The sequence below is a fragment of the Meriones unguiculatus genome, chromosome 3 (genome assembly GCF_030254825.1).
Source record: "Meriones unguiculatus strain TT.TT164.6M chromosome 3, Bangor_MerUng_6.1, whole genome shotgun sequence".
In the NCBI taxonomy this organism is placed as follows: Eukaryota; Metazoa; Chordata; class Mammalia; order Rodentia; family Muridae; genus Meriones; species Meriones unguiculatus.
The window spans coordinates 126,052,987-126,076,257 of record NC_083351.1 but is presented as its reverse complement, the minus strand read 5'-3'; the positions used below and the strand labels follow the sequence as shown (position 1 = coordinate 126,076,257).

The 23,271-nt window shown below is 42.3% G+C and overlaps 1 protein-coding gene across 1 annotated transcript in view; it reads left to right on the top strand.

Annotated features, from left to right (window-relative positions):
* Window positions 1-22,858, top strand: part of Lifr (LIF receptor subunit alpha) — a 63,181-nt gene extending 40,323 nt beyond the window's left edge. Inside the window, exons 8-20 of the mRNA XM_021652075.2 lie at window positions 107-236; window positions 625-794; window positions 2,643-2,788; window positions 4,483-4,645; window positions 4,955-5,025; window positions 5,865-6,078; window positions 8,677-8,856; window positions 10,089-10,190; window positions 10,730-10,897; window positions 12,531-12,692; window positions 13,756-13,849; window positions 15,663-15,741; window positions 16,103-22,858. Coding sequence (XP_021507750.1) covers window positions 107-236; window positions 625-794; window positions 2,643-2,788; window positions 4,483-4,645; window positions 4,955-5,025; window positions 5,865-6,078; window positions 8,677-8,856; window positions 10,089-10,190; window positions 10,730-10,897; window positions 12,531-12,692; window positions 13,756-13,849; window positions 15,663-15,741; window positions 16,103-16,726 — 2,303 coding nt within the window. The 3' untranslated portion in view covers window positions 16,727-22,858. The remainder of the gene's footprint in view (window positions 1-106; window positions 237-624; window positions 795-2,642; window positions 2,789-4,482; window positions 4,646-4,954; window positions 5,026-5,864; window positions 6,079-8,676; window positions 8,857-10,088; window positions 10,191-10,729; window positions 10,898-12,530; window positions 12,693-13,755; window positions 13,850-15,662; window positions 15,742-16,102) is intronic.
* The last annotated feature ends 413 nt before the right edge of the window (window positions 22,859-23,271 follow it).

Below are 23,271 nucleotides of genomic sequence, written 5' to 3'. Positions count from 1 at the left end.
GAACAACCATCACTTTAAGGGGGTTGCACAGAATCTCATTTACCCTAACCATGAAACTGCAGTCTGGGGAAAAATACATGTGACTACTTTGTCTTACTCTCCCTAGATCCACCGGATGTCCCTCAGAAGCTGAATTGTGAGACCCGTGATTTAAAAGAGATCATATGTAGCTGGAATCCAGGAAGGCCAACAGGACTGGTGGGCCCACGAAACACAGATTACACCTTATTTGAAAGGTAACAGTAATGAGGAAAGAGCGTTTGTGGCAGCAACCTGGGAGGGCCCTGCTGAGTGACCGGGGATGGAGGGGGTGTTCTGGCACACTGCGGTCACGCAGGTGAACACGCCGTGCTGTTACCAGATGCCCTATAACTACTGCATCTGACCCACACCGCTGCAGGTCCGGGCCTCCTCTCTCCAGTCCCGGAAAGGAGGGTCCCCGGTAGTCTGTCCAGGTGCTGCTCATTTTCCTCGTTATTTGCTATATCACAGTTCTCTGAGTTTGTGATCAGTCTTTAATTAGAAACAAACTTTTTATAAATATCAATAGACATCTGCTCCCCCCCCACCTCCCCAATATTTCCATCTTACTATCTGGAAATTACTTTTCTTTTTAACTGACAGCATTTCGGGAAAATCCGTCGTATTTAAAAGATTTGAAACGCTTTCAAATGAGAGCTACTGGTTAGCCTTCCAAATACTTCCTGACCAAGAAATTCATAACTTCACCCTGACCAGTCGCAACCCCCTGGGGCAAGCAGAGTCGGCAGTATTCGTCAACATCACGGAGAGAGGTGAGCCACTGCTGCCAGCCAGCGTGGGTGGGTACCGCAACCCAAAGAACGCAGGCGTCCTTGGGACTCCCGGAAAGTGCCTATGGGGACTCGTGTTTGCTGTTTATTTCATTTGGAGTTTTTTTTTTTCAGTTTTGTAATTAATTAATATACTTGCTTATAATTTTTATCGCCAAGAATTAGAATTTGACCGTCTTTTGAATCGAAATAAAGGTTTGAGTTATTTAGATGGAAATTATATATGGCTCTGCCTACTCATTTTTGATTTCTGAACTTTTTTTGGCCCAGTTCTCGAAGACATTTACTTGTTTTTTTTTTTTAATTTTTCATCAATTATACTTTATTCATTCTGCATCCCCCCATAAGCCCCTTTGTTTTTTTTTTTTAACTCAGAAGTTATTGCAAAAATAATGAGCTACAAGTCTGTGAACGCTTCTCTCGTCCCTCAGTGATGACACAAACCCAGTATGGTGATCCTGTTGCACTCTGTTCACTAGGCTGGACACCTGGAGGAGTCATTTTGTCCAGTGTCTCGTGTTCACCGGAGTGCGGGTTCAGACATGCCGGGCTGTGGGGGGCTGTTCCTTTGTACTGTCAGCAGCGCAGAGTGTGTCTTCGCTGGGATGGTGGTCACCTGCAGCTGCACACAGATAACTCCTGTCGCACTGTCTCTGTCTCTCTGTCAGATTGCACCAGCTACCTGGTCTTTGTCCCCATTTTGTCACTTTCAGTATATTAGAGATGAAATCACACAATATGTGACCATTTGACCCTGGCATTTCTTAGGATAATATCCTTGAGAAATTATTCATTATTAGTTATTTATTTATGCTTTATACTTGTGTGCCAGTGGTTTCTGGGGTGTTTTTGTTTGTTTTTCTGTTTGTGTTTGTTTGTGTTTTTTCACTAATACTTACACACAGCTCAGAATAGAAATAAGATACATGTAGTCTCTCTGTGGTTGTCCCAACATGAGCCAAAATGTGCTAACGCCATGGTAGGCCCAGCCACATCTTGGGGTCTCACAGAGATCATGAGATCGAGGTAGGAAAACAAGTGCTCTGTTGACAGTCTGACGATGGACAGTAAAGGGTCTACTCTTTTTTTTTTAATTACTTTTATTTTTTATTATTTGTGTGGGTGCCACTTATATAGGTACTGACAGAGACCAGAAGAGGGAGTCAGATCCACTGCAGCTAGAGTTGCAAGTGGTTGTGAGCAGCTCAGTGTGGGTCCTGGGAACTGGTCAGGTCCGCTGGAAGACTATGAAATGCTCTTAACGACTGAGCCATCTCCAGCCAGTTACCATTTCATCCTGTAGTCTAAAGGCTACATTCTGTAGCTGAAGGTATTGCTTGCATTTGTCTGCCCTGAGTCTTTTCCCTCATTTCCCATGTGTATGGCTTTTCCTTTGAACCTCGCAGAGTCTATAGTCACTGTAAGACTTCCCCTCCTGAGCCACACTGAACCCCTGTAGCAGTCAGTGTCATCCTCTCTCTCACCTAGTACAGACGGCCGTCAGTTATTCTTTGTGGTTGTCATTCTCTGCGTATCCTACAAGGCTCTGAAAGGTATTGTGATCTTACCACAGCTGAACACGCCCAACCCCGGTTGAAGAACCCTGAGCACAGTTGCCTCCCTACGCCCATCATATGTTGGTATCATAGCGACATTAAAAATCGGGTTTGTGGGTTCCACCCAGACTACTGCTTTTTGGCATTAATGACGCCTCCTTGCTCCTTTCCCTCCAACACATGCACACACGCTTTGCTTCGAGTTTGTCTTTCTAGGAGAGACCCTTTCACCTTCCATGCTTAAAGATATTAATCTTTACAATTCTATTTACAGTTGCTCCTCATACTCCTGTTTCGCTGAAAGTGAAGGACATCAATTCAACAGTTATTACACTCTCTTGGCATTTACCTGGGGATTTTGCAAAGATTAATCTTTTATGTCAAATTGAAATTTGTAAAGCTAATTCAGAACAAGAAGTGGTAAGTAAAATTCTCAATTAAAACACCCAGTTTCAAAAATAATTAAGCAGACTTATATACATATATATGTGACACACACACATATATAAACTCTCAAAACATTTATTGCAGAGATTCACTGTGCCAAGAATGACCTTATATACCAATGTAATGGCAGCAATTTAGTTTGTATTTGAAGCAGTTATTACATTGGACAGTAAAGACTATTAAGTTCAGCTTTTGCTCTTCTTGCTGTCAGGCTTTAGTGTATAATGGCTGCATGTAGGTGGTACCCAGTAAGTTTGTGAGTGAAGAATTAGCTTTTACTGTAGCCTTTTACTAACTGGTACGGGAGAGTAGAAGGGAATTTTAAATTATTAAGTGCATCAGTGGAAGCAAGTTGTAATTGGTAATTATAAGTCAAAACAGGACTTCTTAATACATTTAAAATAATTAGATTGACTTATACTGTACCTTTTTGTAATTTGTGGTGGCTCTGAAGTAAATGGTACTGTAGTTGAACATTAATTTGGAAACTCACTGGCTTCTGTAAAAGTGTTCAGAAGTATACAGTGTGACCTGAAAAGCTACTTTGTAACAAGCAGCTCAGAGCTCAGAGACTTTCCTGGCACATTCATCCTCAGATCTGTGTAAAATTCCTTCAATCTAAGGTTATTTATTTTATTGATATTTTTTGTCTTTTTTTTTTTTTTTTTCTATTTACTACATGTTCAGCACCATGCTAGCGGTGACCTAGCCTCTACATAAGCTGTATCACTAGCCTCCAGGTCGATTTCCAGTATCCTTGGAATAATGCATTTAATCCTCAAGCTTGTCTCTAATTACCAATTGTGTTAAAGTGCAATAGTCACTGGCTGTTCACTGATTATCAAAATAATAACATCTGTACAAGCCATAATTATTTAGATCTAATAATTGGATTAAAAATGCATATATTTTATTGGCTGTTATATGTTAAGTCCCAAGAAATTCCTCTTCTCAAAGTCTGGCATTTAGACAAAAGCCATCATTCTCTCCAGGACTTAAGATAGTCCCTACTTGCTAAAAGGAGTCATTCTTCTGATCTCTGGCAAAAAGAGACCCATGTCTGTCTTTCCATTAACCTGTACCTGTGGTGCCTATTAGCCTCTCAGGGTCTGTGCTAGGCTCCCTCAGGCCCTCCTCCAAGTACCTGTTACAGAGTTATTGTGGTTGGCATACCCCACCCCTATCTCCAGCCCTGAGCTTCACTTGCCTTCCTCCAGCCTCTCTAACTCCTATAGAATTCAGCCATTTTGGCTACGGGCTCCCTTGGTTCCCACGTGCTTGCTTTGCTGCCTGTCTCTTCTCTTTCTCTGCTGCCCCACTCCCACCCCCTACATAACCCCATCTATTCTGCTGGCCATGTTCAGTCTGGACTCTTCCACAGAGGCCTCTTGCTATTCTCTCCCTCCTATTTACAATAAAATTCCTCTCCTCAGTTGACCTAGGAGAGAGATCTTGCCCTCATTTTTGTTAACTGTGGAGCATAATTCTGTTAACGTATTTCATAAGAATTAAAGCACCGTGAACTCTACTGTTTTCATTGCAAACTGATGTAACATTTGGTTTGTTTATGTTACAAGTGTTTTTATAACAAAAAAATAACGCATATGGGCATATTACAGATTCATAACACATAAGTACCCATATATATCTACTTTTTTTTCAAATAGCGGGATGCTACAATCAAAGGAGTCAAGGATTCAGTTTATCTTGTTACTGTGGACAAATTAAACCCATATACGCTCTATACTTTTCGGGTCCGTTGTTCTACTATACCTTTTTGGAAATGGAGCAAATGGAGCAATGAAAAGCGACACCTAACCACAGAAGCCAGTAAGTTAAGTGATGCTTGGCTGATTGTTATTGGGGAGACAGGACGGTACAAGATGAGGAGGTACAGTCCCTTGGCTTTGGGGGTGATTGTAACCCATTTTCTGGACCCATGTGTTCTGTAGAAGGTCATATTCTGGCTTCACGTTAGCATTTTTCTGTGGTTTCACTCTCCAAATGGAAGCCACATTTTATGGAGAATCCTAGACACCCTAGAGTGAAGTTTCAGGCACCCCCATTTTAGTCACTGACTCTGATCACTGCCTTAAAATTTACATCTTCAAATTCTGACTTATAAATCCCTCTTCCTAGTTCCTTCAAAGGGACCAGATACTTGGAGAGAGTGGAGTTCTGATGGAAAAAACTTAATAATCTATTGGAAGGTAAATATCTGTTGTTTCCTTGGATGTTTATAATTTCTGATTTTCCTCAAGTGCTTAATGTACAAATGGTAAGTTGGAATTTGGGAAACTTTAAATTTTTCTTGCTTACGCAGTATTCAGCTGTACTGATAACACAGCTGTACATGAAATACAAAGCCACTAAAATGTATACAGAGAGCCAAGGTTTTCCTGACTGGCTAAGTGTACCATCTCACAACCTTGTATCATCAACTTGTGATTCCCCAGGCACTGAGATATGGTCTTGCCTCGGTTTTGAACACCTCACTTTGACCTCATGAGGTCTGTAACACCATGCGTGCAGAGTTCAGAGGAAAACTTAGAGAAATTGGTTCTTCTACCTTGTGGGTCCTAGGGATTGAACTTAGGTCTTCAGCCTTAGTGGCAAGCACCCTTAGCTGCTGAGCCATCTTGGCAGCCTTTCGTTGAATTTTTATGCGTTCCCTAATATTTCGGTAATGGTTGTGTAGTATGTAGCAGGTGAAACTAATTCACATGCGAGAACACCATTCTCCATTGCTTTCTTTTCTCTAGTTGATTAGTTGTTTGGGCATGGTAAAAATAAACACTTTTATTTCTTAATGTTAAATTTCTGTGAGATTTTAATAGCCAGAGTGTGATTTTTTTTTCAGTATTCCATACTGTTTTTTTTTTTTTTCCCAAACCCAGGTCTCAGTGTATTTTAAATTTTGAGTTTACACTACTAATAGCTTCATGTTCTCTTGTCATGTTTTATTGTGAACTTAGCTCCAGTTTAGCCCTCAGGCCTTATAACTTTTCACAAGTTCCAGTGACAGAATTTGTTTTTCTGTTCTTCATAGCCTTTACCCATTAATGAAGCGAATGGAAAAATACTTTCCTATAATGTATCATGCTCATCAAATGAGGAGACGCAGTCCCTGATTGAGATCCTTGATCCTCAACGCAGAGCGGAGATACAGCTTAATAAAAACGACTACATCATCAGCGTGGTGGCAAAAAATTCCGCTGGCTCCTCTCCGCCTTCTAAAATAGCTAGTATGGAAATCCCGAACGGTGAGTGTTGGGGACAACTTCCCAGAGCAGGTGAAAATGGAAACCATTGGTGGTACTCGCTCTCGACAGCTCTCAACATGGCTTTCCTCAAGTACCCTGCTCCTCCCGTGCTGTTTGCCTATTATGCAAATGGAGGACCAAGCCCATGAGCTGCTCGTTGAGAGATGTAGTCAGTAGTATTTTTCATTCTGTCTTGAAAGAACATGTTACTATGTGGTTCAGGCTAGCCTTGAACACAGTAGATAACCAAGCTGGACTTGAGCAGGCAGTCTCCTGCCTCTGCCTTTAAGATATCCTCAGGATTGATTTGAAGCCTGTAGTATGGTAGATAATAATTACTGTTTATTTATAATTACCGTCTAATTACCCAATTACTTTTTCATAGAATGTGAAAAGCTCTGGGTGTGGTTAGTACTCTTAGAAAGAAATACTTTAACTGTTTTGTCAAAGATCATTTGAAAATATCTTTCCAAGACACAGTGTTCCTGTTGTTAGTCTGCTTTTGCAGCTTGTCAGGCAGGGAAAAAAGACATTTATTTTAGTTGACAGCTTTATGGTAAATTGGTAAATTGATAATTTTTCCCTTGTGTCTATTTTTTTTAGTTGTTTATAATTTTTTTAAGGTAAGGTCTTGTATAGTTTAGGTTGGCCAGGAACTTGCTGTGTAGCTAAGGATAACCTTAAACTCCTATTTTCCATCCTCCAAACCCAGCATAGAAAGTCTTCATATTGATAGGAAGGTCTTTCTAAAGGCCAAATTAAATCTTTAGTAAGGATTTTGAAAAAGAAAACTCTACATGATGTACTTTTAGAATTTCAGTGTTTTCCTCTAAATTGTACAGTGACTTGCCACATTCATTCTCAGCTTTTACATGGCCTTTTTGCTGCTGTATATTAATTGCACAGAGTAGTGTGTTTGAACTTGGTATTTTTACACATACATTTATAACATACTTCGGTCACCTTTACCCTCAGATGACCTTCATTTATGCCCCAGCCCCGCTAGCACCAGCTTCTTCCCTCATAGCTGGATAGCATTCTGGGTGATAAGTTTTAAATGGCCGCTTCCACCCCCTCTTCCGGTTTCTTCCTGTGCTCTTTTGCTGTCCTTCCCCAGTATGGGAACAACTTCATACAGGTGCGCTCTGACAGACGGAAAAACACTTCACCAAGTCCCCTGAGCATCTCTCGGTGCCCTACTGTGGTGGTTTCTTGTTTCTTGGTACTGACCCAGTTCACTGCTTTGTCCTAGGCGTTGGACACAGAATTTCAAGGCAGGAATGTAGCAGGGTTGTTTCAGACACCCCCAGACTGCAGCACATCCATAAGCCTAGGACAGTGTGGCGTGTGCAGACAGCAGGGGCAGAGCAAGGAGTCATAGCGACCCCCCATTTGGGAGCTGTCCATCCTTTTGCAGACTGCAGCTGTGTGGTATTGCTTTTGAACCGAGCACTCTGATCCTGCCTGTTTTGTGTGTCCCTGATTCACAGATCTGACTTCGTTCTTAGCTCTCACAGTTGCATCCAGCCCACAGCTCTCACTCCGAGAGCCAGAGGATGTGTACCCTGAGCTGCAGTTCACACTGAGGCTTTGTAACCACGTTGAGCCAGAAAGCTGTCTTACGTCCAAAGCCTTCTGTATTCTAAGCCAGGTGCTCGCCTGGTGTCGAGGAGTAGCTATATCATGAACCCACATTTATTTGGAAATCCTTCTATGGGTGGCTTTTTATTTTTATTTTACTTTATTTTTTTAATTTTTTACCAAACAGTGAGGTATAGATTAGTTGGAGAAGTCACTGTTTTCTCCTGTTCCCGTGGGAAACTTGCTTCTCTTTCTTGGCCATACTGGGCTACCACTCTGGTCCCTCCCAACTCACCTCCATCCTCACTTACCCTTTGGCCCAGATCTAGCAGACCTGGAAAGTGAACCTCCCACAGACACAGTACCAGCTCTCATGCCCCAGTGTGTGTGCACCCCCACCCCCCTCCAGTATCTCACGGAAAACGCCTCTGCCCACACTGGCCATCCCACCTCACGGCTTTGCTGTATCAGCCATTCTTTATTCTCTGCACTACCTCCAGACAGTCCCCACAGGCCAGCAGTTTGGGTCTGGGATGTAGGAGTCCTGGAAAGCAGATGCTCAGCTTTTCCATTTTTGGATGCTCCTCTGCTCTATGCGATTCCTTTTCCCATTGAGCTCTGCTCACCATGGATAGTGCGAGCAAGGGTTAGCTGTCCTCTGGCCCTTCCCCAGCCTCCTGTCTCCTTTTCTTATTTCATGTGGCCATGCTGTACACTCAAGGGTCCTCACTCCAGTGTCCACCTCGCCCCCACTATGTGCCTACCTGGTTCTAGAAGTGTTTATATTCTCTCCAGAGCTTCCGTGTGATTTATTTTCTAGATAAAAGTAAGTGCTATAGTTATTCCAATAAGAGATAACACCGAGTCACTTTTTTTCCCCTAAACATTGCTATTTAGTTCACTACTATTTTAAAATGTGTGGACAGGGAAATCTTGTAACCACTGTCCATTTTCGTGAGGCTTGCCTTCTGGTACCACCTCAACCGCCAGTAAAATACCACTCTTTTCTTGCTAAAGATAACATCACAGTGGAGCAAGCTGTTGGAATAGGAAAGAGGATCGTCCTCACCTGGCATCACGACCCCAACATGACTTGTGACTACGTAATTAAATGGTGCAACTCCTCCCACTCTGAGCCCTGCCTCATGGACTGGATAAAAGTTCCTTCCGACAACACTGAGACTACCGTGGAGTCTGGTAAGACTTCGTGGCTCTCTGAGTTCTTGAGGAGCTTTGAAAAGCCACGCATCATGACCTTTGATTTGACGTGGCTGTGGCATGTTTATGGAAACGACCCTAACCCTTGGAGCCGGACATCCCTGTCCAGGAATCTCGTCACCACAGAGAGTGGCGTAGATTTGTGTTTGAATAATTGTGGTTTTTGTTTTTTGAGGTGGATCCTCAAACTCAAAGATCCGCCTGCTTCTGCGGAAACTAAAGGTGTGCTTCAGCACACCCAGCTCTGACAATGCTCTTTACAACATTGTTTGTACTCTGGATATTATAAATAGCAAATGAGGGTTAAGGTTGGCGTATTGATAAAATAGACTTCAGTAGGAATAAAAGTTATGTCAAAGATGAAACAACAAGGGAAAAACACTTCTGACAAAGACCCAAACTCCATAGGTCAGCGTGAGGTGGTCAGCCTCAAAAGTCACGTGGTCTAAAGGAAAACTGGGGCTTTGTCTCTATTTACCTTTGTGCATTTCTGTGTTTCTCATGTCTTACGTGTTTCATTGAGGCAAGTAGTTGATGAGACATTAAAAGGTGCTTCATGATTTGAAGAGAATCAAAGAGAAAAGTGGGGGGGGGAGCAAGTAAGGGGGAGTGGTCAAGAGAGCAAAGTGTAAGGAGTATACTGTGAGGATGCCAAGATGAAACTCACTGCTTTGTGGGCTACGCTGAACAATGAATAAAAAAAATGATACTTCCTGTGTGTCTTGCTCAGCGAGCGTCACGAACAGAAACAAGCTCTGAAGGCATGGCTCCTTTGCCCCTGAAGCTTCCAGCTAGAGTGGGGTCTCTCATGCTCTGGGAATACAGGAGAATGACGTTTCCTTCCAGGCCAGAAATGGTGGCACATAGGAAAGGGAAAGCGTTTATTAGTACACTGACCATGCTGTGAACTGACCGAGTGGCATTTGATGGGCAGAACAAGATGTCAACCTCAATCACCTTCTTTTCTCTCCAAAGAAATGTCATCCTGTAATCTCGGAGCTTTTGATTATAGAAGCAAAGGTGTTCAAGTTTTGCTTAATACTCCTAAGTGTTTACCAATTTTGAAAAAAAAAATCAATGTGCTTTTATAAAAAAAATCAGTTTGCAGTTAGCTTTTGAAATTTTAGTGTTATAAATTTTATGCTTCTAAAATAAATATCCTTGCTTACCTACATATACTTATAAAGTTCACTGATTTGTTCATCCTGCAGATGAATTTCAGCCAGGAGTAAGATATAATTTTTACCTATATGGGTGCACTAATCAGGGATATCAACTGTTACGTTCTATAACTGGATATATAGAAGAATTAGGTAAGTTCGATGGGTAAATTATTTTTAAAGTTCGGCTAACACAAGAAATTACAAATAAGCAAATAGCAAGAGTTAATCTCCAAAACATATTAAATTTAGTTGTTTAGATCAAAGAAGATAAAATAATTTCTATCACAAATTTAAATATTTAAATCACTTATTCCCATCTACTGGTTTAGTTCACAGTTTTAGTATTGACATTGGGAAAGTTAAACCAGGCTGTCAAAAATACTTGATTTGTGTTTACAGAAAGTTAAAAACTTGGACTGACCACAGAGGGGAATGTGTGTAAGTGTGTGTGAGTGGTCCCTTAAAGATGCAGCACAGCCTTTGCCCTAGATGCCTGTTTTGTGTGAAGGCTGTGGTTCCTTCCTGAGCTCCGCCAGGGTGCTTGTTTAGAAGTGTTGCTCAGTCAGAGGAGGAGTTCATGGCTAAGTAGAGAATGCAGTTTAATTCCAAGATTCGGTGCTTCTGAGGCCGAAACTTCCTAAGCTGTTACTGCACTGCCCTTCAGCAATTGATTTCTTTTCTTTTGACAGCTCCAGTTGTTGCACCAAATTTTACCGTGGAAGAAACATCTGCAGATTCAATATTAGTAAAGTGGGAAGACATCCCCGTGGAAGAGCTACGAGGCTTTTTAAGGGGGTATTTGTTTTACTTTCAGAAAGGAGAGAGAGATACACCTAAGACGAGGAGTTTCGACACAAGTGAGTAAATGACTGCTTTGATTATAGTGCTAAAATACATAGAAAGAAAAAGACTTTCACTAGCCGTAAAATAAGGGAAAGAAAAGGCTGCTGCACATCCAAACAATATTTTCAAAACTGTCTGAAAAGGCATACGATAAATAGCATGTAAATTCTTTAAAAGTCAAAGTTGTTTACTTTGACTCCTTTCATTATAAGCCTCTCAGAACGGTGGCCACTTCTTCCTAGGGTTGCATGGTTGAGCTTTTATATTTGATAACTAAAGAGGCAGGGAAGGAAAACAAGAATACAAAGAATGGGTTCAGCACCCCAGTTATAAGCAGCAATCACAATGTTGACAGACTTCCGCCAACAGATCCTAGCACATACCACAGAAATGTCTTTAAACTACTGAGCAACTGCATCTTCAGCCTACAGTTATGCGCTCTGCCACTGTGCTGGTCAGTAGCAGAACAGAACGAGGACTTTCTAGGCATGCAAGGCTACAAGCGACTCCTTTTGCTGTTCCGCCTTTCTCTGGAATCTGCTAGAAGAAAGAAGGCCTTTTTTTTCCAGTGTGGAAAAGACACGAGCAGCACCCGGATGGGCAGCATGGGGCAGGGTGTCCAGCGAAGTGGCCCCACTGGGAGAAAGCAGGAGACTGTGGGGCTGCACAGCACACTGAGTATGAGGGAAGAACTGAAAAATTAGTACATAGAAATTTTAAGAAAATTAAGGGCAGAAAATTAAGGGCAATTTAAACAGGAAAAGAGTGGAAATATACCAAGCAGGTCTTTTTTTTTTTTTTTTTTTTTTTTTATAATCAGTCACCAGTATAAGTGTGATCATAGCAATGCGAGCACTGAGTTCAGCCACCCAGTGTGGCGATGTTTCCATGTGAGTGATGTGGTGGGGGAGGAGCAAGGACAGTCTAGAGCTGAATCCTCATCCATCCTTTTCGAACACGAATAGACTGAAATGTGTCTGAAATGTGAACGCTAAAGAACTGGCCACCTAAGCTCGCTGTTTTGAAATCCAGGTGAACTCTCAAAGAAGCAGTCTCTGATTTTGAAGTGGCTGTGGAGGGGAGCCCAGAAGGAAACCCCTTCCTTTGTTAACCACAGTTTATTACTGCTTGGCTCTGTAAATCCTCATCCTGCGCTATTTTGTTTGAGACTTTTATGAACAAAACAGTTAAACAGTCTTCACCCTGCCCTTTGAAGTGACCCAAAGGAGTCCTCGGAGTGTCTTGCTTGAGAATCCCCACCACACGGGTCCCTCCATTAAGGACTGAGGTCATGGCTACTGCTCAGCACCTTTGCCCTGTCCAGCCTCTACCGCTGTTCCCATTTCAGGGCTTTCCCTTAGTCACAGACAGGGAAGTGACTTTTATGGGTTGCCTGCTGTGTGCCAGACATTGTTCTAACAAATATGCATGGAAACTTTACAGGACACTGGAGCCCAGCCATGCTGTTCCTTGGCAGAGTCAGAGAAGCTGGGGTTTAGATGGGGTGGGGGGTGTAAGAACTTGAATGTGGCCCCAGATCCTTGGCTGGGTGTGGCCAGCTGCCAGACTTGTTTTGCTAAGGGTGGCTGGCTGCAGGTCCAAATGTTTAAAGTGACCTTAGGATGAGTTAGAATATTTTTCCCTTAGGACATTCTGACATCAAGCTAAAGAATATCACTGACACATCCCAGAAGACGCTGAGGATTGCCGATCTCCAAGGGAAAACCAGTTACCATCTAGTGCTGCGAGCCTACACACATGGCGGCCTGGGCCCAGAGAAAAGCATGTTTGTGGTGACCAAGGAGAACTGTAAGTGCAGCCCTGCCCTAGAGAAACCTCTGCCAGCAGCTGGGGACCATGCTGGGGACCATGCAGGCACCTTTGTTCCACGTCTATGCCAGTGGCTCTCAGCCTTCTTAATGCTGTGACCCTTTAATACAGTTCTTTGTGTTGTGGTGACCCCCGACCATGAAATTATTTTATTGGCTGTTATGACTGTTATGACTCATAATGTAAATGTCCTAGTGTAAATATTTTTGGAGACAGTTTGTCAAAAGGGTCGAGGTCCACAGGTTGAGAACCACTGCTCTGAGGCTTCATAGTTCATTGCATTTTTCTGTCAGAAAGAGCGAAGTGTTAAAAGGCTATGAGAGGACTTTGTTTTGTTTTCCTTGTCAGTTACTTCAGGCTACTTCCTGATGGGTATGTAAGAAATGAACTTCAGGCTGCACCCAAAATCTACAATCCTAAATGCAGTCATTTTTTTTTTTTCCCAAAATCCAGTTTAAATATTTTCCACACTAGTTTGATTTGAATATGTCTAGGGAAATGTGTAAGAAACATTATCTAGACTTTAGTAAAACACCACACTGGTGAATCTGAGGTAGCAGTAGATGACGGTGGTAGCCTCCTCTGTCCTTCACCTGAGACAGCTTCGATTTGGCCTCAGGCTTCTCCTCTGCCAGGATGGAGTTCATGTCCAGGTCTGGAGTACAGGGCCATGAGGCTGTGGTACAGTAGAGCAGTATTTCCACAGGACGTGATTTTGCCCCATGGAAGACAACCTGGCAATGCCTGGTGATGCTTTTGACTGTTATAACCAGAGGGCAGCTGGTGTCTCATGGGTAGAGACCAGGATGTGGCTAAGCCTCCCTCCCACGTCGCACAGAACAGTCCTTCCCACCTCAAACCAGAAACATCTGGCCCACCTGTCACCAGTGGCAGGACTGAGTAATTCTGCTCATTTTTCAGTGTCCCTGAGTCAGTTAGATTTTTTTTTCTCTTCAAATAATAAATGTCTTCTAGTTTCAGTTTATTCTGAACTCAGTCCTTCCAGGGGAGATTAACAGTATTGGTAACTGTTTCTTTTCAGCCGTGGGACTGATTATTGCTATCCTCATCCCAGTGGCTGTGGCTGTCATTGTTGGAGTGGTAACAAGCATCCTTTGCTACCGGAAGCGAGAATGGTAATGGTACCTGTGCGTTCACCCTGTTTTGTTTTTACAAGTTTCATGATTCAGTCATGTTGTGCAAACTAGTCAAATATGCTTTTTTCTTAGAATGTTGATCTTCAACATCAAGTATGAGTATGACACTTTATTGAAAACATTTAATAGCTCATAGAGTAAAAGTATACATTCTCCCTACTCTCTGTACTAATGGTTTATCGTAATGGCATATTTGGTTCAGATATTTTCACACATAAATCGACAATGGCTATCTGCAAGATTAAATGGTTAATCTTAATTAATGATTAAGATTGCACATGATGACACATTAGGATTGGTTCTTTTGTTCATTTGCTTATCACATATGAATGCGCCTTCTGTGAGAAAGGGTCTAGAGTTGTGAATAAAGCAAGCCTGGTCCATGAATCTCACAGCACGGTGAGGGAGAGGGCCAGGAAAGCATGACCATCTGTAAGCATGTGCTTATGGAGTGTGAGTGGACACCCAGCAAGAGAGGAACATGGGGCCAGGGAAGGTAGAGGTGAGCAGCAAGGCTACCTGGGGACAACCCTGAAGGGTGACAGAAGAAAAAACATTCTAGAGAGAGGTTTCAGCGAGGCTCTGAGGCTGGAGGCGCTGTATAATTAGGTTAAGTGAGAGAGAGAGGTGGACAGGGGCTCGGGGGAACAGTGTGGGGCTGAAGTGGACAGGGGCTCAGTGTTCTCTGAGCTGACTGCCAGGAGCTGTCCTTGCCTGGATGGGACGAAAGGCTGCAGTCATCACAGAAAGAACTTCACTTTCTTTAAAATGCCATTGTGTGTGACAGAAGCGAATATGTTCTGACAATCTTGGCTTCTAAATGAAAAGAGTAACACTTGCAAATAGAATAACCTATTTTGGCAACTAATTCCAACTTTAAAGCCACTATTTGAGTACCAAAAAACAAAAAAAGACACCTGGAAGCTGGAACCTTGAGACTCATGTCAGCATAGTCACTGTCCTTGAGGTATTCCAAACACTAGGGTCTTCAGTAGTTTTAAGTATAAAAATATACGATGTTGAACAGCTCTTTTCACTGATTTTGAGATTTGTAGCTTCTTTCTTTCTTTCTTTCTTTCTTTCTTTCTTTCTTTCTTTCTTTCTTTCTTTCTGCAACTCAGCAGGCAGTTTCCTTGCCCCTCATGGCTGTCACCTTTAATGTTTTCTGTTATTTTTCAACCTGGCGTGGTGACTCATGTCTGTAATCTCAGCACTGGGGCCTGAGGCAGGGGAGGAGGTACCACAAGTTCAAGGTCAGCCTCTGCTACCATAGTGAGACTGCCTCCAAAGAGAAAGAACCAGAAAAGGCGCGCGCACACACAAACACACACGAAAATGGAATTATTCTAATGTCCTGCTCACTGGACTCGCCCACTGTCCTCGAGAACGTCCATGTTCCTTGTGCAGTCCAGACGCCGTGATGATCCAGGGGCTGCGTATGCAGACAGGCTCCCTGAGTAACTGGCCCTGCTTGGTCCAGTTTGCAGCGAAAATCTGGCTATATTCCATAGGAGACGTGAACACAGCCATCACTGTGAATTATTTATTTTCATTTCCTGGAGCCAAATAAGGCCTCGTAGCTTGAGCATAGAGTGCTGGTTTGCAGCGTTCACACTAGAGCCCTGTGTCAGAAACTCTAGTGTGTAGCCCCATGGTAAAGTGTGTACATTTGTGCCTCAGATGCTCACTGACATTGTCACAGAAAGTTTTCAGCCAAGCCAGATGACGTCTTCATTTTGTTATGTGATCGATGCTTGCTACTTATTAAATCTAGTTTATTCTTCATTTGAAGGATTAAGGAAACATTCTATCCTGATATTCCCAATCCAGAAAACTGTAAAGCGCTACAGTTTCAGAAGAGCGTGTGCGAGGTAATTCTTCCTTCCCTGTGTTTGTCTCTGAGGACAAGAGAGCTCCTTGCTTCTGTCTTTTGTGAGAAGCCTGTGAGCTGTAGGTGATGGCCTAAGGAAGAAAGCATGGGGAACGGAGCATGCTTCAGCTGGGTTGAACGGGCAGCGTTCTTCATCTTCTGTGTTTACATCATGCTTTTGTCACTGCTATTAATAGTAAGGAAAATATTGACGTAAAGAAAAAAAAAAAGGAGCTCTGCTCGGGATGTGAACTCCAGAGCTGCAGAAGCAAATGTTTATAAACAGATGTTGGGGGGGGGGAGGAAGGGCCCCTCAGGGCCATACCGTGTTGTTTTAACCACTGTTCCAAATTCATTTCCAGGGAAGCAGTGCTCTTAAAACATTGGAAATGAATCCCTGCACCCCAAACAATGTCGAAGTTCTGGAATCTCGATCGATAGTTCCTAAAATAGAAGATACAGAACTAATTTCCCCGGTGGCAGAGCGTCCTGGGGAGATCTCGGAGGCCGAGCCGGAGAACCACGCAGCCGTGTCTTACTGCCCACCCATCATCGAGGAGGAAATAGCAAACCCAGCAGCAGAGGAGGCAGGAGGGGCTTCCCAGGTGGTGTACATCGATGTGCAATCCATGTATCAGCCTCAAGCCAAACCAGAGGAGGACCAGGACACTGGCCCCGTGGTGGCGGCGGGCTACAAGCCACAGATGCGCCTCCCCATCAGTCCCGCTGCCGATGACACAACAGCAGAGGACGAAGCGGAGAAGACTGCGGGTTACAGACCTCAGGCCAACGTAAATACTTGGAACTTGGTCTCTCCAGACTCCCCAAGGTCCACAGACAGCAACAGTGAGGTCGTCTCTTTCGGAAGTCCATGCTCCATCAATTCCAGGCAATTTTTGATTCCTCCTAAAGAAGAAGACTCTCCCAAATCTAATGGAGGAGGGTGGTCCTTTACAAACTTTTTCCAGAACAAACCGAACGACTAACCAGGTCACCCTTAGCCACTTCAGTCTGCCATCTCAATGAGCCATCAGCCACCGCTGGTGTCGCCGAAGCAGCTGGAGCACTCCTGGAGGGACCCTGCAAACGTTGATTGACAGCCAGGGACCTTCACTCCAGGCAAGCGGCACGAGAAGTGTTAATGTGCTTTTAATGTACCCCAAAAGCCAAAGTGCAGTGACTCAGGGCCCTCAGCCATAGAAACTCAACCATTCGAAGCTGTTTTTGATTGAGCCAAAGAATCCTCTGGAAGGATCTCAAGGACGAACTCTGTCTAGTACATACATACATACAAAACAAATCTCACAACTTTTCTGTTGCTAATGGTTTTCTCATCTTCATATGTTATGGAATTGCAAGCGCATTTACAGGCAAGGGAGAAAAATGTCCAAGTCAAAACAAAGTTAATTTGCCTGACAGTTACTGCAGCCTGGAGGAAAACCAAGCACAGATTTTAAAACTTTTATGATGTCTCTGTCCACAGCATTTGCGAAAGCGGATCTAGTTTTCAGTGTAGCAGCAGCAGCTCTCTGGTCTTCTGTGTGATAAAGTGTGCTGCTTCCTGTGCCTACTGTAGAATGGTTATCAGTTGTCTCAGGGCTACAAACTTGGAAAAAAAAAAGGTGTGACACTGACCAGCGCAAATCAGAATCCCATCGTCCTGCCTTGGTGGGGGGTGAAAACCTTTCTGCTACCACATAGCTTGCACGCTAGCTTCATTAGTGCAGCTGGTTGCCCCAGTACTGGAAATTTCTAGAACTATACCCACGTTTCCTCTGTTCATTTTGTGTTATGTCACGGTGTCCTCTCCATTAGAACCAATTCAGTGTATGTAACTGACGAGTCACCACGTGAGATGACCACTAAGAAGTAGCCGGTGGTGCGTGTTGGCCCTGTCGTTCCGGTCCCCCTGAGAAGATAGGCCCTGAAGCCTGACCAGTAGCTGGCGATGATCTTTGGGGCCTCTCACACTCTCACATTACTCTGTTGCTCGTGAGTCTCGGCCCCTTCTCCCACAGGCAGTTGGTGGTCCAGACTCTCAGATCTGGTCTTCAAATCCCTAAGCTTAGACCTAAAGGAAGATTACTTCTCTCTGGAGCAGCCAGAGCCAGGTCCTGAGCACAGCACCCTCCATCCACCCTGGCTTCTCGTCAGCAATGTGTACAGCGAACGTGCTTCTTAGAAAAGCAGAGTAGAAACCTAAAATGTACATCCTATGTCTGTTCTGCCTTTGGGTTGCGAAAGTATGTGACAGTTTGAAACACCCGAGCAGAAGACCTTTGTTTCCAGCATCTGAGGTCCCCCCCCACCCAAAAAATTTCTGCCAGATAATGGATTGTTCTTTTAGTTCATATTTTATCTTTTACTTTTATTTATTTATTTATTTATTTTTTGAGCTAGGGTCTCACTGTGTAGCTCTGGTTGTCCTGGATGGAGATGAGGTTGGACGCAGACTCACAGAGATCCGCCTGCTTTGGCCTCCCAAGTTCTGAGATTAAAGATGTGTGGCATCATGCTGGCCTTTTATTTTATCTTTTAAAGAATCATACAGAAAAAAAAATGTACAAGTGACAAGGGACAAGATCTAATAGTCAATGCATGATCCTGTTTTTAATCCTAAGATTCAACTACATTCTGGAGCTTCATGATAGGGTGGTATGTGGAATAAAATACAATTAGAAATGCATTTGTATAGAATATAAAAGGTAGATAGTAGCTCTTAGAAATTTTCAGTACTGAAAAATACTCCAAACCAGAGCCACCTGCAGTTTCCTTTTGACTTCCTTGTGCCCTCTTTAGCTCCTGTCTTCACCCTGCACCCAGCCACTCTGAGCCCTGACCTCCTCCCCCTGACACATCTTGTTACTGCTCTGCTCTGCTTGCCTCAGCTCATGCCTTGTTCCCCACTGAAGCTTATCAGTTTCATATTCAATCTAATTAAGATGAGCGTCTGGGAAGGTTATAGCTTATCATTCTGAGCAACATTAATCTGAGAACACAGGGAAAGGTCAGAAGAAATGGACTCATCCTGTCATTAAAATATCTCCTTTTCACATAAGTGTCTAGAGTGAAGAAATTTTAGAATGCTGCTCATCTCACTGTGCCTCTGAATTCTGTTCTCAAGAACCAGTGAGCTACCCAGAAGCAGGGTTCCCCTGGATTACTGTAGGAGAATGTGACTCAGGGCGGAGGCCAAGGCAGCTTTTCTTGTCTTTTCCCATGGAGTTGAAGATAGCTGCATCTCTGTGCATGACTGTTACTTCTGCATTAACAGAAGTAACTGAATTGTGCAGATAGGAAGAACCTAAGCAGGAAGAGGACAGGGGAGAAAAAGAACACTTTTAACCATCTTCTTAGTACTTATCTCATTGTTTAGGAGTTCGGTGAGTGTGTCAGTGCAAGGGTCATTCGTCTCTATGTGTACAAGATGGTCTCACAATGGAGTCATAAGCTCCGTTATGAGCACATGGTCTCATAATGGTGGTCATACTCTGAAGTCAGGGTATTTGTTTTTCCTGAAGGAGAGTAGAGGACCAATAAGAAGGAAGGCTAGACTTGTTCCCAGCCCTTAGGAAAAGGAGAAAAATCGTTCCTTCCTAAGAAAAGCCCAGTTATTGGCCAGAAAACTACAAACACCTCATCTAGAATTAGGTTCCATTCTGTGCTGAACAGAATCACATACAGGACAAGTAGTCACCTTCTGGCAAGTAGTTGCCTTCCTGCAAGGCAGTTTTACTCCCCTGTGAGAGATGGAGCTTGAAGGTATCAGAATACTTATGAGTGGCCATTTTCAATAACATTTAATTTGAAAATGTTCTTAAACACTTCACCAGGCTTTTTGAGTTGTATGCTGCATTAATTAGCACACACATACCTTCTGAATCCTCCCGTTTGTTGGACCTGTAGGCCCCTGGATTTGAGATGGTAGCCCTGCATATCTGGACAGCTGGGTTGCGTTTCTGAGCTGTGTGATAGAGGTGCTTTTGTTCTTGCGGCTGGCAACAGAAGCAGCCATTCATCGGGAAGTTTGAGGGAGGAAGTGTCAGCCTCATTTTTCATATTAGCATTACTTTCATGGTTCATGGAACTTGATGGATTGCATTCCAAACCCCCAATACTATCGCACTCAGACATGATGGAAGAAAGTCACATTCTTAGAACTTCTTGCAAACTGAACTCTTGTTAGAAATCTCTCCTGACATAGTAATACTGTCTGTATTTATCAAGTATCACAGCCCTTTCGGTATTAATTAAACATAATTTTGTGAAAGGCTAGAGAATGTTTCCTCCCGACGGGAATTTGAAGTCAATGTCATGATATTTTTCAATGAAAGTACCCTTTCATATGTCAATATGCAGAAAGTATTATCTCAAAGTTTCTTACTGCTTCAGCACTTACTCTGATAAAGCTTGTTTGTAGTAAGGTGATTTTTGCTGTTTTCCGTTTTTTGAGATTAGTGAACTGCCTTTTTAAAGGATTCTGAAAGTAATATTCTGCATCTCAAGTGAAGTATGGAGAAGAGGTCATTAGCTGCTAATGCCAGGCACACGGTGAAAGTTCAGTGGTTGGTGGAGTCCCTTTCCAGAGTGTTACAGATTCAGCAGACCTGTCTTGAAGGATGGTAGAGTAAGCTGTAGCTCACATAGATGTGAAGTGACCGAAAGATTTTAATATACTGTGTAAACAGCCTCACAGCACGAGGGAAAACCAAGAACACTCGCCAAACGTGGCACTAGACACTGTCAGCATACCTTTAACTGAGCGGAGTTTGCTTTTATCTAACTGAGTACTCAATTTGGAGATGCATTCGTACCAACCGAGGCTGTGTTATGGCAAGCAACATGTGTGAGCCTGATTGACTAGTAGGACTCATTCTCTTTGTAAGATATGTCAAGACACTTCCTTTGACCTGATATTTTCTGCTGAAACAGTTTCATGCTGTCATACCTCTCGTCTTAACCTCTTGTATCCAGAAGGAAAAAAACAAAAAGCTTGTGGCCAAACTTTTAGGACTTTAATCTTTTAGATATAACCCTAGAATATCCTTCAAATTCAGTTAGCGTGAATCATGGATCCTATCCCAGTGCTAGTCATACTGTTTAAGCCTCGTAGTTTACTAGGGCTGTTAGATTTTTACTCCCTTTCAATGAGTGCTTTTATCTTAATGATTGCATGATCATATTGATGCCGATCATAATGCAGAGGAATTCTTTCTAAATGTAGGCAGAAAGGGCTGAAAGTAACATTAAGCTGAGCAGTACCAGGTTTTGTTTCTTCTTGTTAGAGTTTCTGGGGTTGTCATTTGGTCTATAATATACACCTGCTTCTAATTATGACTATGCTTCAGATTATGACTAGATGCCATTATTTTAACCAGCATAGTACCTGTTCGGCCTGTGTTATGAATGATGATTTTTAGTCAAGGTATAAATAGCATTTGCTTAACTTAAATTCTAACTGTGGTATACTTTTATTACAAATAAAACCATAACTGATTGCAGGTTAAACAAATGTAAATCCGTAAAATTTTATATTTCTCTCTGGCTGCTGGAACTAAATACCTTAAAATGAGAAAAAAATGCAAGAAAATTAATATTATTACATTCACATGTGTCTTCAAATCACCTTTGTATTAGAGACAATCAGGACTATAAAGGAAATCAAGCTATTACTCACTTTTTGCTGTACTTAGGCCTAAGTATTCGATATGTCTAACTGGCTGGCTATTTAAATTTATTGTATTTCCTTACATGTTCTTTTATTTTTAATTATTCCATTTTAAATAGGAAGTTTCAACTTCTGAACTGACTTCCAGACCCAGTAGCATATCCCTTAAAAGATCAAAAATATCTTAGGTGGTAATCCCATCTTCCTTAAGTCATGGGCGTCTTAGTCTTTGGCAGGAGGTCGTAGAACAGAATGCTGAATGATAGTTTTCAGACGAGACTCTCGCTGTTGGATCCAAATACTTTCACCCATCTTTACCTCAGAGGTCACTCACGAGCACCCCATTCCCTCTGTTTAGGTTCCCTTCCCGTGCATCCTTTCATGGGTGGCACAGTGAAGCACTGAGGAGCAAACCCCGGCTAACTCCTGTGGTGGGGTAGATCTTCTAGGATATTCCAGGACACAACTGCTGAAACACACTTCTATTCAGAGCTGCTCTGAAAAGATTGTTCTGGATCGAGAGATAGATATGCTGAGTCTGAGATGACACCAACTTACGGGCAAGTTCAAAGGTGACACCTAAAAATCTCAATATCTAAAAATACTCAGTGTTCCTAGTAAAAGTTTTTTCAAATTACTTTTATCAACTCTTCCATTAGCAGACCCCAAGCCACCCACCTTCCCTTTAACACTAAGAAATTGCCATTTTTCCTTTCAGATTTGCATTACAGTGCATTACTGTTTACAAAATACACATACTGTGAACAGATCTAAGTTTTTGTCTTTTATAAGGTTTGTAGAATGAATGTTGTTTTAAAGATGGTATTATGTTAAATATTTTTAGGTTCTTATAAATACTAGCTACTGTTTACTAACTTTGTTTGGTCAGGTGTGTACATGTAGCTGAAAGATAGACATTGCAGTTTCCATAACTTTTCCCTTTTCCATTTCTTGTAAAAAATATTACCACTACAGAATTTTTTTGTGCTAACACAAATGATCGGTTATGATGTGCAATACCTAAAATCATGTTTGGTCCTATAAGGAATCTTATACACAGAAAGTAAATGAGATTGCTCTGCAATTCACTCTGACTCACAGGATTCTGAGTTGAGTTTGTAATAAAACAATACTCACAGAGATTGACAACTTAAGTATTTCCAGCCTTGTGGAATTTTGGATATTGTGTTGCTGTTAGATGGAAAATCTGAACATTTTGTATCATAATTTCAGAATTTAGCTTCCATATCTTTTGGGAAACATGATTATCACAAGAAAATAGATTATGTAAATAACCTCTTACTAAGACACTGCAAATATAAAACTAGTATCGCTTGGCTGTTAATTATATAAAGATGTTACCTATGTCTGTTTTTAAAACATGCATGTATTTAACAATTTTATCATAGTATTGTCATGGAAAAAAATAAATATATTTTCTTACATCGTACCCTGGTAAATTTGGACATTATTGGTTTGAAGTCTTTTCCCCTCATTTCTCAAACATTTAGGAAAAGTGGCTTTCACTTTGTTTTTCTTTTGTTTTTAGTTTATCCCATAAAAGTGACAGTGATTCTAAAGCAATCAAGAAGCTTTAGCTTTTAGTATTTGAAGACGTTGCTGTGCTGCTGATAATGCTTTCTATTTGCTCCGCTAAATCAGTGTTATATTTATAGAGAAAAAAACAATGATATTATAGTTTAGTAAAAAAATAAAATTCATTTTAAAAAGTGAGAATCCAGCATCAGCAAATAAGATGATGCCAGGTGTGGTGGTGCATGCCTTTAAACCCAGCCAGCACAGAGGCAGCAGAGGCAGAGGGATTCCTGTGACTTCAAGGCCAGCTTCATCTCCACAGTTCCA